General features: G+C 42.7%; 1 protein-coding gene across 1 annotated transcript in view; it reads left to right on the forward strand.

Moving 5' to 3' along the window:
* Positions 1-8,906, forward strand: part of LOC143142515 (UPF0524 protein C3orf70 homolog A) — a 15,768-nt gene extending 6,862 nt beyond the window's left edge. The window contains exon 2 of the mRNA XM_076303449.1: positions 6,271-8,906. Coding sequence (XP_076159564.1) covers positions 6,271-6,974 — 704 coding nt within the window. The 3' untranslated portion in view covers positions 6,975-8,906. The remainder of the gene's footprint in view (positions 1-6,270) is intronic.
* The last annotated feature ends 6,049 nt before the right edge of the window (positions 8,907-14,955 follow it).

Raw genomic sequence — 14,955 nt, forward strand, 5'->3', positions numbered from 1 at the left:
TAGACTTCCATAACCAGTTGACTGATATTTAGCAGACACTTTTATCCACAGCGACACGTACATACTCACAATGGCGTTAATTGAACTGGGGTTGATCGATTGTCAGTCAGTGACGTTACCACTGCTCCACCACCAAGCCCAAACATAGTCATTGCATTAAGTTTAAGGTCACTTAATGTGGCTATAAAATGGTTTACTCAAAATGCTCATAGTTATGTGTTAAATAACACAGAACTATGAATTGATCATTTTAGACCTCAGTTCCATTCTCAGAGTGGCTTTATGTACACTGTGAATAACTTTTCTCAGTGTGGGAGGCACACCCTGACCATGTCTCCAGAGCATTATATGCTTATTTGTGAAAGGAAACAGGACATCCTGTGTCCTTGCACTGGAGTTTCAAAGTGCACTCAGACCCAGAATACAATGCTGCCATCAGATGTTGAAATTCAGTTTAAGCCGAGGACGTTTTTCCAAATCCGATACTTGAAATGAATACACAACCAGGTTTAAGCATGTGGAATGATTTCTCGAATGAGAGAAACACAAACATTGGCAATGAAAGAAAACCAAATGCTGTGCAGTGAACAGGGATGAGCACGCTACTGTCAGTAAGAAGTCTGCCAGTAATTATAGACTTTATAGTCCTAACTCTGCTTCTTGGCATCTTGTTCAGACATCTTTTAGTGAGATGTTCAACTCCCAGCTGCCTGTGAACAGGCTGAGAGGGCAGTGTAGCCGTCTGTTGGTAGATCTGCTTTAAAGACCTTTGGGCTCTGGGGGCATATAAATTCAGTCTGTTCTACAATTTTGCTGGGTGTGGCTGTTCTCTCCTGCATATTAAAAATCCATCTCATGTTGCAATCATGCAAAACTGTGAATCTACTGGGAGGGTGGGGCTCTTCCCCCCCAAAATGTAACCCATGCAAAACTATGATCAGATCTCATCTTATCTCAATTAAGAAAGCCATGATAAAATATTCTCTTTTTTTCTCCACAAAATCAACGTTAAAAGATAATATATTTTAGTGTGTGTGTTATTGAGGCCCTGTCAGCAAGAGAGCCATGAAATATCCATCCAGGAAGGAATGATGAAGGACCAGGACAAGACTGTTTCATGTGTTATGCTGCATCAAAAGCAGAGTTTTTTTTGTCAGGCATTTAAAAAAAACTCTACTTTTGATGTATATGCATGATAAGATCGAAATGTTGCACCTTGCACAAAGAATATGGATACAGAATACAAAATTCTTCAAGATCTGGAGTCCAAAGAAGAATCTCATGCCAGGGTCCAATTTCGTTTCATCAGGCCAGAATTCATTTTCTGAAATGTTATTTATGCATGGCCAAACATGCACTTTCAGAAAGACAGCAACCATTGGATAGGTTTTAGCGAGAGCACCTCAGGAGATGATACGCACCCGTGAAGCTGAGCTCTACGTCTATCGCATCTCGCTCCCCTCAAAGATGAATTCAGATTAGCATGCTAGCCTCGCTATGTTCCAATGCTCCAGGCAGATGTTGTTCATTTCGAATTCAGACATTTCTGAAGTCATGCACATTACCTGCACACTCAGCTGTAAGGCTACTGAGAAAAAGAAAAAGAAAAAACCTGTGTTTGTGCATGCAGCTCTGGGAAGCAAGGAATCCACTGTGCCCTCCTCTAATGCTTGTTCCCTTCATCTTCTCTGTGGGGAATTCTACCGTCAGAAAGCAATGAGGCGAACAACAGCACTGGCGACCTGGAGGCAAAGCTTTCAGGCTGAGAGTTACAGGTGCAAGTGGAAATAATGCAGAGAGAGCCGCTTCAGTGCATGATGGCCAATTACCTTGTATGTGTGTGTGTGTGGGGAGGTGCTTTCACATCCTGTCCTTTTGTTGCTGGGGGTGAGCACGGAACATCAAGTCCCCAGGGCGAGAATTCACTGTATCTTAGTTCGTTATTTATTGAAGGGGCCACCGGAGGAAAATAGGGGAGGGTCATGTCTTTTTATTCTTTGTTGAGGGGAGGGTCACCCAACTTTTTTTTGTCTAGGAGGGGGGTCACCCAAATTTTGTATTCATGAAAACAGCAAAAAATCAAAGTGGCTTGTTTGATTGTTGATTTCTGTCGCTATATAACGTTCTCTTTCCTTCCATAGCTGTCAACATTGAACATTGAAAATAGCCTAAGGGAGATTTCCCAGGTTTCTCATATGGGAAAATTTCAACATTCGTCCCCGTTAACGTTGGAAGGCTTGGAGCAAGAAAGCAGCCTACTTTATAGCCTATATTCATTTGGTCAACTTTATACAGCCCTAAAAAGGCTAAATTTACCTTTGGTTTACTTTTAGTTTACCGTGTAGCCTAACTTTAAACAGTGTGCATGCTTAACATAGTAAAGCATACTTGTGCTTCATTCATCCACACATCCAGCTCCTAACGTTTTGACAAGCATTTCTACCAAATGACCTGTTCCTGCCAATCTCTAGCTTTGCTGTCTCCATCCTTTCTATTTTTGTTGTTTGCAAAAAATATATAGTATTTATTGGTAACCAGCAACAAGTGCAATTTGTTAATGATGTCATTCTCTCTCCTGCGCAAACAAAATGTTATGTTCCAAGTAGCAGTGCGTAATTCTGCTTCATAAAGTTGAACAAATACATTTGGTTATTTCACATAAATAGCCAGTTTATGGTCTACAGTGTAGAGTTGGTAAGTTATGGTAGGCCAACTTGGAGTGAATATAAAACAGGGGAAATGATTTGTGTACTCGTAGCTAAGTAGCCTGATGGTAGGCAGGTGTGCACGTAGACATACGGCTGAACACTGCAAGCGCAATCGTGCTCTCACGACAACACTATTAACTTAAATAGGTTAACATCACACAAGTTCGCATTCAAGCAAGCAAAACGATGATTTGAAGACATGTTTCGCTGGAAGGGTAACAACAGGTAACAGGTAACAACAGGACAACATAGAGAAAGGCTAGATGGCATGACTAATGTTATGAGCGTATTAATATGAGATATTCTACGGGAAAATATTAAAACGGCAAGACAGCGGGGGAAAGTTAAAATACATGATAAACCCGGAAAAAGTATACAATCATGTATACAATCATGCACCTTGATTATGAATGCAGACTGCATGGTGCTTGATTAATACACCTGTGTAAAGGGACCTGATGAAACCCATGAATTGTGCTTCCACAACAATGTTATAGTGAGTAAATCTACTGAAATGGCCACCATCCACTAGCCTGACGTAGTCATAATCAATTCTAGTCAGACCCGACCTCAAACGTTGTGGGCGGGACTACGTTCGGAATGGCACCCAGGCTAACCATCCACCACACTGGAGTGTGATGTGTAAGATCAGAAAGCAGAGGTTGATTTAAGAACGTTAGCTCATGTCAATATGTTTCAATGTGCAAATGAGTGCCAGCGGAAGACATCAACATTTGGCCGGGGAGGGTCATGTCTTTTTTGGAAATTCTGTCGGAGGGTCATTGAAAAATTTCTTACAGGCAAGGGAGGGTCATGCAACTTTTGAATGAAGCACTCAAAATCCCTCCGGTGGCCCCTTTTATAAATAACGATCAGTCCCTTACTGGATTTCATGTTAGAAAGCACGCAAGAGAGAAAGAGAGATGTAAACTGTCCTCTAAGAATTTTAACTGTGAATTACCTGGTCAAGTTGGAAAGAGAGGAGAGAGAGAAAAAAACATAAAGAAATAAAAACAAAATAGGGAAAAGAAGAAAAAGACAGTGATGTGAAGTGACCACCTACAAATGTGTTGCGTCCATGACTGTTATAACCACACGCCCCACCCGTGGTGTAACAATCTTCAGGAGAGGAGCGAGAGCACTTGCAGCGGGCATGGAGAGGTGGCGCTAAGAGAGATGTCTTATTCATAACCTGACATTCTCGTTTTTTCCTTTCTTTCTGTTTTCCCCTCCCTCTCTCCCTCCCTCCTTCCTACGTGCCGTGGAAGCGGCGGCTGTGCTCACAGCCCTCCTCTCATCGCCGTCGTCACCTTCTGTCAAGATCACATAACTCCTCCGGGCTGCTGGAAAAGAGACGTTTCACTCAGAGTCCAGCCTCATGATGGACTGTTTCATGACTTACTCTGTGTGTGTGTGTGTGTGTGTGTGTGTGAGTGAGTGAGTGAGTGAGAGAGAGATAGAGAGAGAGAATGTGTGTGTGAGAGAGAAAGAGAGAGAGAGAGAGAGAGAGACAGAGTGTGTGTGTGTGTGTGTGAGAGAGAGATACCAAGGGAGACTGCAGAGTGTACTCAATTTGTATGTTAATAAAAACAGGAGATACTAAAATAACAACAAGAGATAGAAGAAATAATGTAATCAATGATAGAGCTCATGCTTGTGTATAGTAATCCCCCCCCCCCACCAACACTATATAATGTCCACGTATCGTATGTTTCTTTTTTTCATGTGCAGTGTAAGTATGCAAATGTGTGAACACACAGCATGCTCTCTTCAGCGGTCCGCGGGATTATCTCGCTCTCCGTGCGGCCAATTAGGGCAGCGTCATCAGCCTGCACAATCACCGCTGATCTCCAGAGCTGCGCAGACCAAAAATGTAAATTGTCCATAATAAGCTCAGTGGGACTAATCTCTACTCGTTTCCCATCACGGAGAAGACAGATTGTCCAGGAGCAGTGCAGCTGAATTGTAATGCTCACTATGGTTTCTTTATGTAGCACAGTTATGCCATATGCCATAAAACTGCTGGCAAGTTCTTGTTGAAAGCCTGTGTCAGTCTTTCTTTCGTGTTATCTACTGTTCCAGTACTGTTTTTTTTTTCGGTTTGTGTCTCAGTCATTAACACTCCTACACTTTGCACGTTCACTGCGGGCCATGGACAGTGCCTTTGTTAATGAGAATCTCGAGGAGGTGATTTGCCATTGTGAGCTGTGTGAGTGAGTGTGTGTTTACTTGACAACAAGCTCAGCTATCTGTCTCCTCATGAAGCATTGTAAATGGCATCTTCTCTTAGATAGAGAAAGAGGTGTCATGGAGAAGTATTGACTATGAGCTCAGAATAAAGGTCATCTTGTCATCCTAGAGTGTAAACAGTGCTTTCTGACAGAGGAGAATGATGTGAAGATATTCACAGATGCCTCTGTCATGAAATCAAGCTATCTCAGGGGAAAAAAAGTCAACAAAGTGGCAGTGATGGATCAATGGCCCTCAGCCTTCACACAGAAATGCCAATGCTCTTGGCAGTTTGTACTGAACATTTTTGATTGGGCAGCATTGTACCAGTACATCTATGGAATTTAAGGACACATTAGGATGCCTCCCAAAGGTTGAGTGAAGTTTTTAAATCTCAGAAAGTCTTTACAATTCATTGGAACTCAAGGAGTCATTTATATAAAACACTAAGTCTTTTACACATTGAGATGTATATCTTATATAATATTTATTAAACTGTTCATAGGTCAGATATCATTTTTCCCCCCACCACATGTGCTTCTTGAGTATTGAACCTATGACCTCAATATCATTTGCTTCTGGCTCTAGCAGTTGAACTACATGAAGTCATTACATCTGCACCTCACCATTCACCATTTCAAACCCTGTTGAAGGCACCGGTTTGTGTGAGGCCAATTACTGGCCATCTGAGCCTCGTTAAGAATGGGAAACCTTCTGGTTTTGCTCGCACTACTTGGTCACGATCCAGAAATGACACTCAAAGCGCCTTCACAGCATCTGCCCAGATCCTGTCCCGCCGCCTGAATGTATTTAAATAAATCAATTATTTTAAATGAGTGAAAGCTTAAGGTCAGATTTGTCTATGGGAATCTCTGAATTAGGAAGCAAAATTTCAGTTGATATTTACTCAGATGAAGTACAATTTTTTTACTAAAACCAATATGTTGCACTGAATGGAGAATTGATAATTTTTGAAAAATTGCTTCTTGTTATAAAGTTAGTTTGTTCAGGACAGTTAGCAGGGTTTTATCTAAAGCTGTCACTCTCCCTGTGTTATTTTTGGACTCAACACCATCGGGCCTGAGTGCCAGTCTGGCACTTATTTGAAATGTGTTTGTGTTGCTGTGTGGGTGTGACACATGCTACTAGCAATATATTTTGTCACTGCTCTCTCTCTCTCTTTCTCTCTCTCTCACTTCCCCTCTCACTCCCTCTCTTTCTATCCTCCTTTTTCAAGTCAGCTCAGTCTTTGTTCAGCACAGCATCTGGTTTACTGTATGCATAATGACTGTATAAATCATGACTATCTCTCTCCGTGTGTGTTTCTCTGCAGGTAAATATGTGTACCAGCCGATGACCACGGTCGTCAAGCTTCCCAGCACCCCAGTGCCTGCTACGCCTTCTGGCCACGCCCACTCCATTGACCTGTCCATCTCACTGGTGGAGCGCTTCCTGCGGAATGCCCCGTCCTTCCGCGCCCCACCCTGCCTGGACTCGCCCAAGTTCTGCGTCATCTCCGACCTCTTCGTGGACGACTACGTCGTCAAGCGCATCAACGGGAAGATGTGCTATGTGCAGCGGGCGCAGCCGGCTCCGCCTCAGCCTCAGCACCAGCCCCACCCCCACGCGCCCCCACCTCCGTCCCCATCTCGGCATCCTCAGCCCCCCCCTCACCCACTCCCTCAGCGGCCTCCCAAGCAGGGCACCCTGCAGAAAGAGCACAGGGGCACCAGGCATCCGACTCGGGGGGACAAGCCCAAGTCGGTCCTGGGTCCTAAAATGGACCACTGCTCCTCGCCCTCCAGCTCTGAGGACTCGGGGATCAATGCTCTCGGCGTGCACTACATGGAGTCGTGCGATGAAGACTCCTGCGAAGACGAGGACGACGAGGATGAGGATGACGAAGACGACGAAGATGAGCTGAGCAGTGACGGAGACTCCAGCCCCACTAGCCTGTGGGAACAGGACGGCTGCACGCTGCTGTCGCCGTCAAAGTCCATCGTGGAGATCATTGAGAAGATCGAGACGACTGTTTGACCATATCTCATTCACAAGCCACCCACGCTATCTCTCCTGTCACATGCATACACATAGCGGTGTGCACGCCTACATTATATCCCTTCCACCTGCCTGCATTCATATATTAACACAGAGTTGACCATAGATTTTCATCTGAGTTCATCATCTTTATCAATTTTCCTTTGTTTGCTACCCTAGGCTACGCTAAGGCAGAGAGTAAGAGAATAATATGGATATAATGGAGATAATATAAATATACACGCCTTGATCAGATACCGTAGCATCTAATGTGACCAAACAGCACCACAGTCTGCTGGACCACAACGGTTTTCAAAGATCTGAGGAGAAGTCACTCCGTTGAAGCGGGTTGTTGAGACTACAGCTCTCTCACAGGGAAAAAAATGAATGACTTTACACTTAAAGCACAGAATCAAAGAGTGTGTGATGCAATAGCATTAGAGAGAGAGAGAGAGAGAGAGAGAGAGAAGAGAGAGAGAAAGAGAGAGAGATGTAGATGGAGAGAGACGGAAAGAGAGAGGTTGTTTTTCAAGCTCTCACAAGGCGTGTGCTTCAGAACAGAGGCTAAATCATGCATGAGGACTGAAGATGGTAATGAAGCATTATGATGAAAGTGGGCCGAAGCGCAGCACTCTGAGGGGTCTACCCAAACCCCCACCCCATGGGTGTCCTCAGAACAACGAACAACCCTCCTCATCACCCGTGTGATTTAGCCAAAGAGGCCACGTGCACAGTCCAAACACCAAACACCCCCACAACAAGCCTGTGTGTGTGTGTGCGTGTGTGTGTGTATGTATGTGTGTGTGTGTGTGTGTGTGTGTGTGTGTGCACATGTGTGTATTCTAAGTGGCTCGTCAGCCATTAAATCACTTTACTATGGGCTCCATATCTGCGTTCTAGGCTTCTTGACAATCAAGTGAGATTAATGATTAATGACTGTGACAGAAGCCTGCTTCATTGTTCACGGATGTACTGCAGATGGCATCTTTCTTCACCAAGACTCAACTGCTGTCTGGGAAAATCTTGACTTTCCAGTTCAAGATCTTCATCCAGTGGTCCAACAGCCTACGCCTTTTTACACCCAGCCTCCCTGTGCACAAGGAATTGGAATATGCCACTGGCATCTGTCATTTGGGTCAGCATGTTTTCAAGTGTTTGGGAGGAATAATCTAAGATACCTGGAAATAACCTAATGCTTGGTCTCTTGGAACTACCGCTGACAACCCAGCAATTCTGCACACATGTAGGAGCATCGGATTGAGATTATTCTCTCTTATTCTCTGCCTATACTTAAATGCATTGTGAAGAAATTGATCTGAACTTGAGGATTTAATCTGATGTTTAACCATTGAGCATTCTCTTGTGAGAAACCTATACAATAAAACTCCTTAAAAATTGTATGAGGAGAACTAGAGTAAGCTCTGGCTGCTTTTAAAAGTTAACCGCAGACAATGGCGAGTCTGAAGTAATTGAGTTTTACCAACTGTTTTCCAAAAATGGAAGTTAACAATCCCAGTGGTGCTCAGTAATGACTCACCTGCATGTGTCCCATGGCCTCAGTCAGTTACCCAGTTGCACAAAGTCCCTGTAGTTTATAAGCACAGAGTTTTGCCACTGCCTGAGCAGCAGCTGCCATTTTGATGGTTGTTTACACAGAAACTCAATTGGGCCCTTGACAGATCCCTGAGGAACTTTAGGCACAATAATTTCCTTGTGTGGATATATTTTTGCCTCCATGGATGTGGATGGCTGAGAGTATTCCCATTCTTTTTTTGCTATGTTTTCTTCAGGGACAAATAATCGTAGCTATGAACCTACTCTCTAGATACACATGTTTATCTCAAACAACAAAAGAAATCCTCCTTTTCTTATGATATCTATTGTTGTTAACTTATCTCTTATTTTTCTGATAAACAGATTTAAAACCTTAAATTTGTGTCTGATTTTCTGTTCATTCACTTTCTTTTTTTATGAAAACAAAATGATTTGACAATCACTTATTGCAGAAATCACACAAAACTTGATCAGTGAGAAGAAATACATATTTCAAGTAACCCCAAGTGTAATGAAAGATATCAGAACAGATTGCCTCAAAACATCACACACTTCAGAGTAAAAGCAACAGATGGGTTTGGTTAGGGAAAGCAGCTGTTGGGAAAGAAAAATAAGCTTGACTGCCAATCTCACCATTGAAACCTCTGCCTCATAAACATGAAGCCATTCTGCTGCATTCAGGAGGCTTTGACTGTCCATCTGTAGCTTGTAGATATGGAACCTGTAAATATGGGATAGATATTTAATATGGTAATATGATCCTTTACAATATTTGACTAAATGTTGAATATTTGTGCTACATCATTTATACCATAGCTAAGAATTTTGGATGTGTAGCTGTTGGTTAAGCACAGTGATGTTATAACAAAAAAAGAAAAGGTTTACAGTATACTAATGATCTGGTATAATATTAAAAAGTTATCATATAAAATATGTCATGAGTGTCATGTTATATAATGTGATGAATTTATATGTTGTAAAAATATTTAACATGAAAATATCTTTAGTAAAAAACCCAGATGTGATCACAGTGATAATTTTTTCTCATTGTGGAAGCCGTATGCTGTGAATGTAAAAGATACCTATATCCAGAATAATAAATGTTATTGTAAAAAAAAATGTAATAGAGCAGCAAACAAAGCATGTAATAACATGTTAAAAGACAGAAATAGTTTGCACACGGATTCTCCATTCAGTATTGCATGCCTGTTCCCTCGATGCTCCCCGGACAAAAGGGGACTCTTTGGAGCCGGCTGATTTCCCACCTCTGCTTTGAACATCCTCACCTCGCCCTTGGAAGAGCGTCTCATCCTCACAAAATGGCAGGGATCCCATGCAAATGAGATGGAACGAGAGCGAGCAGAGTTGTCTGTTCTATTGTTCCACTCTGCTGAAAACAAGGAACAGAGGAGTGTTCACAAGTTGTCAAGGAGACAGGTATCCAGGGAGATGGGGTGTGAGGGAGCAAGGGAGAGAAAGAGAAAGAGAGAAGAAAGAGAGAGAGTGAAAAGGAAGACAGTGTGTGAATGTGCTTTATATATAAATGTGAGTATGGTAGTAACAATGTGTTTGTGACATATACGCACACATACACAGACACACACACACACACACACACACACACACACACACACATACACGCTGGGAGCCATTGTGTCACATACACTCAGCATATTACATGTAAATCACTAGAATGTTAGGCAGGATTCTATAGCCCTCAGCAGGATTGTCAGAAAACAACCCAACCTGGAACATCACTTCAACAGAGGCAGCCTCTTGGCTAGTGAGCAGATCATCTCAAGTAGAGATGTGAGGTTGTTTGCATCTCTTTTAGTGCCTCACTGCAGAGGGTGACGCCTGAACCCCTGATCACATCAGCCATCATTGAAGACAATCTTCAACAGCAGGTAAGACTCCCCAGAGAGAGAGAGAAAATAAATAAATAAATAAAAAAACATTAGTTAAAAAAAACCCACATACCAAACAGTTTGCCATTCTGCCAGTTAATTTAACCCACCCTCTGGTGACAAGAAGCCTGAAATGACTTGCAAATGTGAAAATGAGTGTTTTCCATCTCCTTAGGTGGAAAGCCTTTAATGAGAATGCTATTGCCCTGACAAAAGACTCGGGGAAGACAAGAGGGCCGGATCATTTATTTCCTCTAAAAAAGGAAAGGAGTGGGGTGTGTGTGTGTGTGTGTACAAGGGAATCCTTCCCCACTTCTCGCATGCAAAATAGCATGGCTTATCAAGTGATCAGAGAGGCACGGTGATGATCGAAGAAAGCCTATTAGAACTCACCCTTGAGATAACTTCAGTAATCCTTCCTCAAAGTGTAGTGCATTTATGGGCTAAATGATGTGGGGGATTAGTGAGAAATTATATGGAGACCATATGGAAGAAGTTTATATATATATTTGCATGTATTTATACAGAATTGGAAAAATGGTTGTTCCTGTCTGGAGTATACGTATTCTATAATATTGCTTGTACATAAAGGGACCATTTCTCAGCAGGTCACAAAAATACAATTATATTTTCTATGCATGTACATTTAAGAGATTAAGAAAAAATATCATATTCCAGAAAAATTCTACCATAGACACACACAGATATATGCAATATTTTTGCAATCCACTGTACATGTGTTGCAGATATGTCTTGTAGCCTATTGCACTACTCTGTAGTACCTCTCACCACTTGTAAACCTGGAAACAAATGAAATTCTTTAAATAGAAGGTCTTCCTCCTGAGGTCTCATTAGGGTGGCTGAGTGACCTTTCCCTCGTGTGTGATCAATTGTACTTATTTGAGGTGGAGCCCAGCAAGTGTCATACATATTTAATGCCGTGCGTCCTTATTTCTACCAGGTGGTTCCCTGGATCACAGCAGTCTAGGTGATGATTCAGGTAAAGTGATTCCAATTAACATCTGCCTTGGGGCAGCATATTGGGCAAATAGCAATGTGGATGTACAGGCAGCCGCATCATTTCCCCCTTATAAATGTGTACTTATGACTTTTAAAAGGCTTAAAGTGCTCATAAACACATCCACAGACACACACTGAAAAGAATGTTATTCAGAAAAAGAGTTGCTGCGGAGAGCAGAGGGCAGTAAACTGAAATGTCGAGTCCTCATCTAATGCATTGGTATCCTTAGAAAATGGTATTCTCCTTTCACTTCAAGAATTTTCCCCAAGCTGTCTTAACGGTTTGTCCATGTGCTGGCAGTCATTCACGTCACAAGACACAGTGCACTTCACATTTAAATAATGTCCTGCAAGAAGAACAAACCACTGCTTATAGATGGACTGCATCAGTTGTCAATCAAGATCCAGAGAAAATGTAATGCATCCTCATTACAAAATTCACATCTGTGTTCTCAGATATATATATATATATATAATATTGACTTAAAGGGCAGTAGGCTCTAGTAGGAAAGCAGTATATGTGGTGGAGCTCTCCATGGTGCTGAAGTTGTCAAGCAGAACACCTTGTTCCTCCATTACCACACCCAATGACTTGAGGGAAGGTGGGAGCTCTCCACAGTGCTGAAATTGCTTCTGTTATGTTTCAGTGTGCTGGTGCTGTCAGTGGATCAGAACTGATGCAAATAAAGCATTTAAATAAACATAGTCAAATTATAAAATGGCTAAGCATGCTCTCAATCATACTCTCTCATCTATATGTGCCATATATTCCAGTCTAGCTTTGACACCTGGCACCACACCTGACTAAACTCTCTCTCTCTCACTGTGTGTGTGTGTGTGTGTGTGTGTGTGTGTGTGTGTGTGTGTGTGTGTGTGCGTGTGCGTCACAATCAGAGGTTTTGCTGCTTGACAACTCATTGTGTGGCCTTTCTCCATCACAATGCCCTGTGATTAAGAATATCCCATTTCAACTGAGAGAGAGAGAGAGATGAAGGAGTTGAAGAAAGAGGGCACATGGACAAAGAAAAAGGAAGATGTAGCAAGGGATGAAGAGAAAAAAGATGGAGCAGGCAAAGAGGGAATCAGTGAAGAGGGCACAGGCAGATACAAAGAGGTGGCAGGAAAGAGAGTTATGGATAGAGGGTGAAAGTTATGGATAGAGGGTGAAAAGGAGAGATGGAGAAAGAGAGAGAGAGACAGAGGATGAGAGAGGGAGAGAGGTCAGCACAGAAAGAGAGATCATTGCCTAGCACCTCCCAAGCAATCACCAGCTCTGACTGGCCCAACCGATCATGCCAGCGGGCATCACAAGGACCACTTTGATCTTATGACCATCACCCACCCCCACATCTCTCTCTCTCCCTTTCTTTCTCTCTCTCTCACTCTTTCTCTTTAGCAATGCACCACTCCTCCAAACTGCAGTGCTGAACTCTCTTTCACATCCATCCACCGCAGCTCAAGCACGAGTTAACCTCAGCGCTGTGTCACTGAAGAACCACAGATGTGTGGAGAGCAGAGGGAAAAAAGAGAACTGAGAAGGAGAGGAGGTGAAGATGAGGAGATGAGTAGAGGGGAGAAGAGACAAGAGGAGAGAAGGAGAGAAGGGGAAGAGATGAAAAGAGAAAAGAAGAGATGAAGAGAGAGGAGAAGGAAGGAGAGGACACAACAAGCCTGTTCATATGAGTATGTGTGAATCACTTCACTTCCCACAGTCTTGCCTGCTGCTGGCCCACCTCCCTGCCTGCCAGCGCCACTGTTCCTGGGTCAGTGGAGGAGGCTGCTGTGTGGAGGTGTGTCAGCCCCCAGATGCTCAGCTCCTCATTGCGCCTTCAGCAAGTCTCCTATTAATCACCCACTGCACTGGATGATAACTGTTTGTTTGTTTAGTTTGCTGCACGTGCTGCTTGTCTGCTTTTCTGTATGTAACCCTCACCACCTGTTTAAAGTGCAACTCCAGAGGAAAAACAACCTAGGGTCTATTTACGGTAGTAAATTACTTAAAAATTTTGATTGAGAGCAAAATTACGTTAATTTGTGGTGTTTTGAGCAAGACTGTTTATTTGCATTAACACTGAATGGGCTTTTCAGTGTTGCTAACGGGGCAGGTTGCTAGCGACGTAGCACCCTACCTAGTTAGCATCACTGTGAAGGCCATTCAGTGTTTCAATCTATTAAGAACCATAAACATAAACATGCATGTGTTGCATGAATATATGTAAGTTCATCAGTGCTCCAGCTTTGAATATGCCCACTGCCAGAGTGTATGTGTGTGTGTTGTGTATTCTGTGAAAGTGATGTGTGTGTAGGCTGTTGCTTCAGCTGCAGTTTAACCTCTGTGCAGCAGCCATAAGGGATTGATGGATAAAAAGCAAGGGAGTGACTCAAGCATGAAAACTCAGAGGTGAATACGATAAGTCATGGCTCCCCTCTCAAAGAGATTCAGAAGAATAGACACACACATACAAGCACACAGGCAAAGGCGCGCACACACACACACGCACATGCACACACACACACACACACACATAGGGTAGGGGAATTCACATCTTTTCAGCCATTCTTCAAAAATCCTATTTGATGTCACACTCCCTATAAACCCAGCATGTGATGGCCACTTAAAAGTCTAGTCATCTTTTCTTTGCTTGACTGCTTTTTATGTTGTCACAAGAACTCCTAAAAATACACAAACAAAACAGCTACAAGAAGAAGGTCCTGACAGTTGTTCAACTTCATTACGATTACAAGACAACAAAATATTAAAAATGTTTCCTCTCTCTCATTGAAGAAGTACTTGTTTTTCTGTGTGTTTTGTCCTTGATAAACTAACAGACATCTATTTGTTTGGCATCCTTATAAAAGACAACTTTTTTTACACAAAGAAAACCAAAACCAAAAAAGTGTTTTTATTGAGAAATTTGAAGGCACCTCTTTATCTCCTCTTTATTTGTGCAGTCAAGATCCCTGTGGATTTCAGAGAATTCTACTATTGAGTGACTTCCACTGAAGAAAAAGACATCAATGTGGTAGAATTAGGGGTGTGAGTATGTGTATGTGAGGGTTACTCTCTTCCCCTCTGTCCTTCAAGCTTCTCATCCATTAGTTTGTTTTTCTCCATGGCTAGGGACGAGCCACTCATGAGGTGGCTGTTAGGTCGACCTAGTCCGAGGAGAAAGGGGGACAATCGTCAGCTTTTGAGTGGAGATTTTTTTCCCCCTGCCCTTTTGTAGTGTTAATGAGGACATCTGGTCTATTGAAGAGCCCGGCGAATATGATTTCACCCCAAAGGCCTGACACTCATCTGCACATCAAACACGCTAATGACGACACAGCTCTTAAGAGGTCTCGGCGGAAGATGCCGTGGAGAGCACAAGGGCTTGCGATCAAACTGAGACCAGATGGAGAGTGACACAAATTCAAATGTTTGTCCTTCGTTTCATCACCATAATTGTGTGGGTGAATGCAATGAGCACAGTGGATTAAGCAAAGTAAATGCATAGCTT

This window comes from Alosa pseudoharengus, unplaced genomic scaffold (assembly GCF_046254945.1).
Source record: "Alosa pseudoharengus isolate Yale_2024_CS ecotype anadromous, Long Island Sound unplaced genomic scaffold, YU_APseudo_1.1 YU_APseudo_1.1_scf_24, whole genome shotgun sequence".
Taxonomy (NCBI): Eukaryota; Metazoa; Chordata; class Actinopteri; order Clupeiformes; family Clupeidae; genus Alosa; species Alosa pseudoharengus.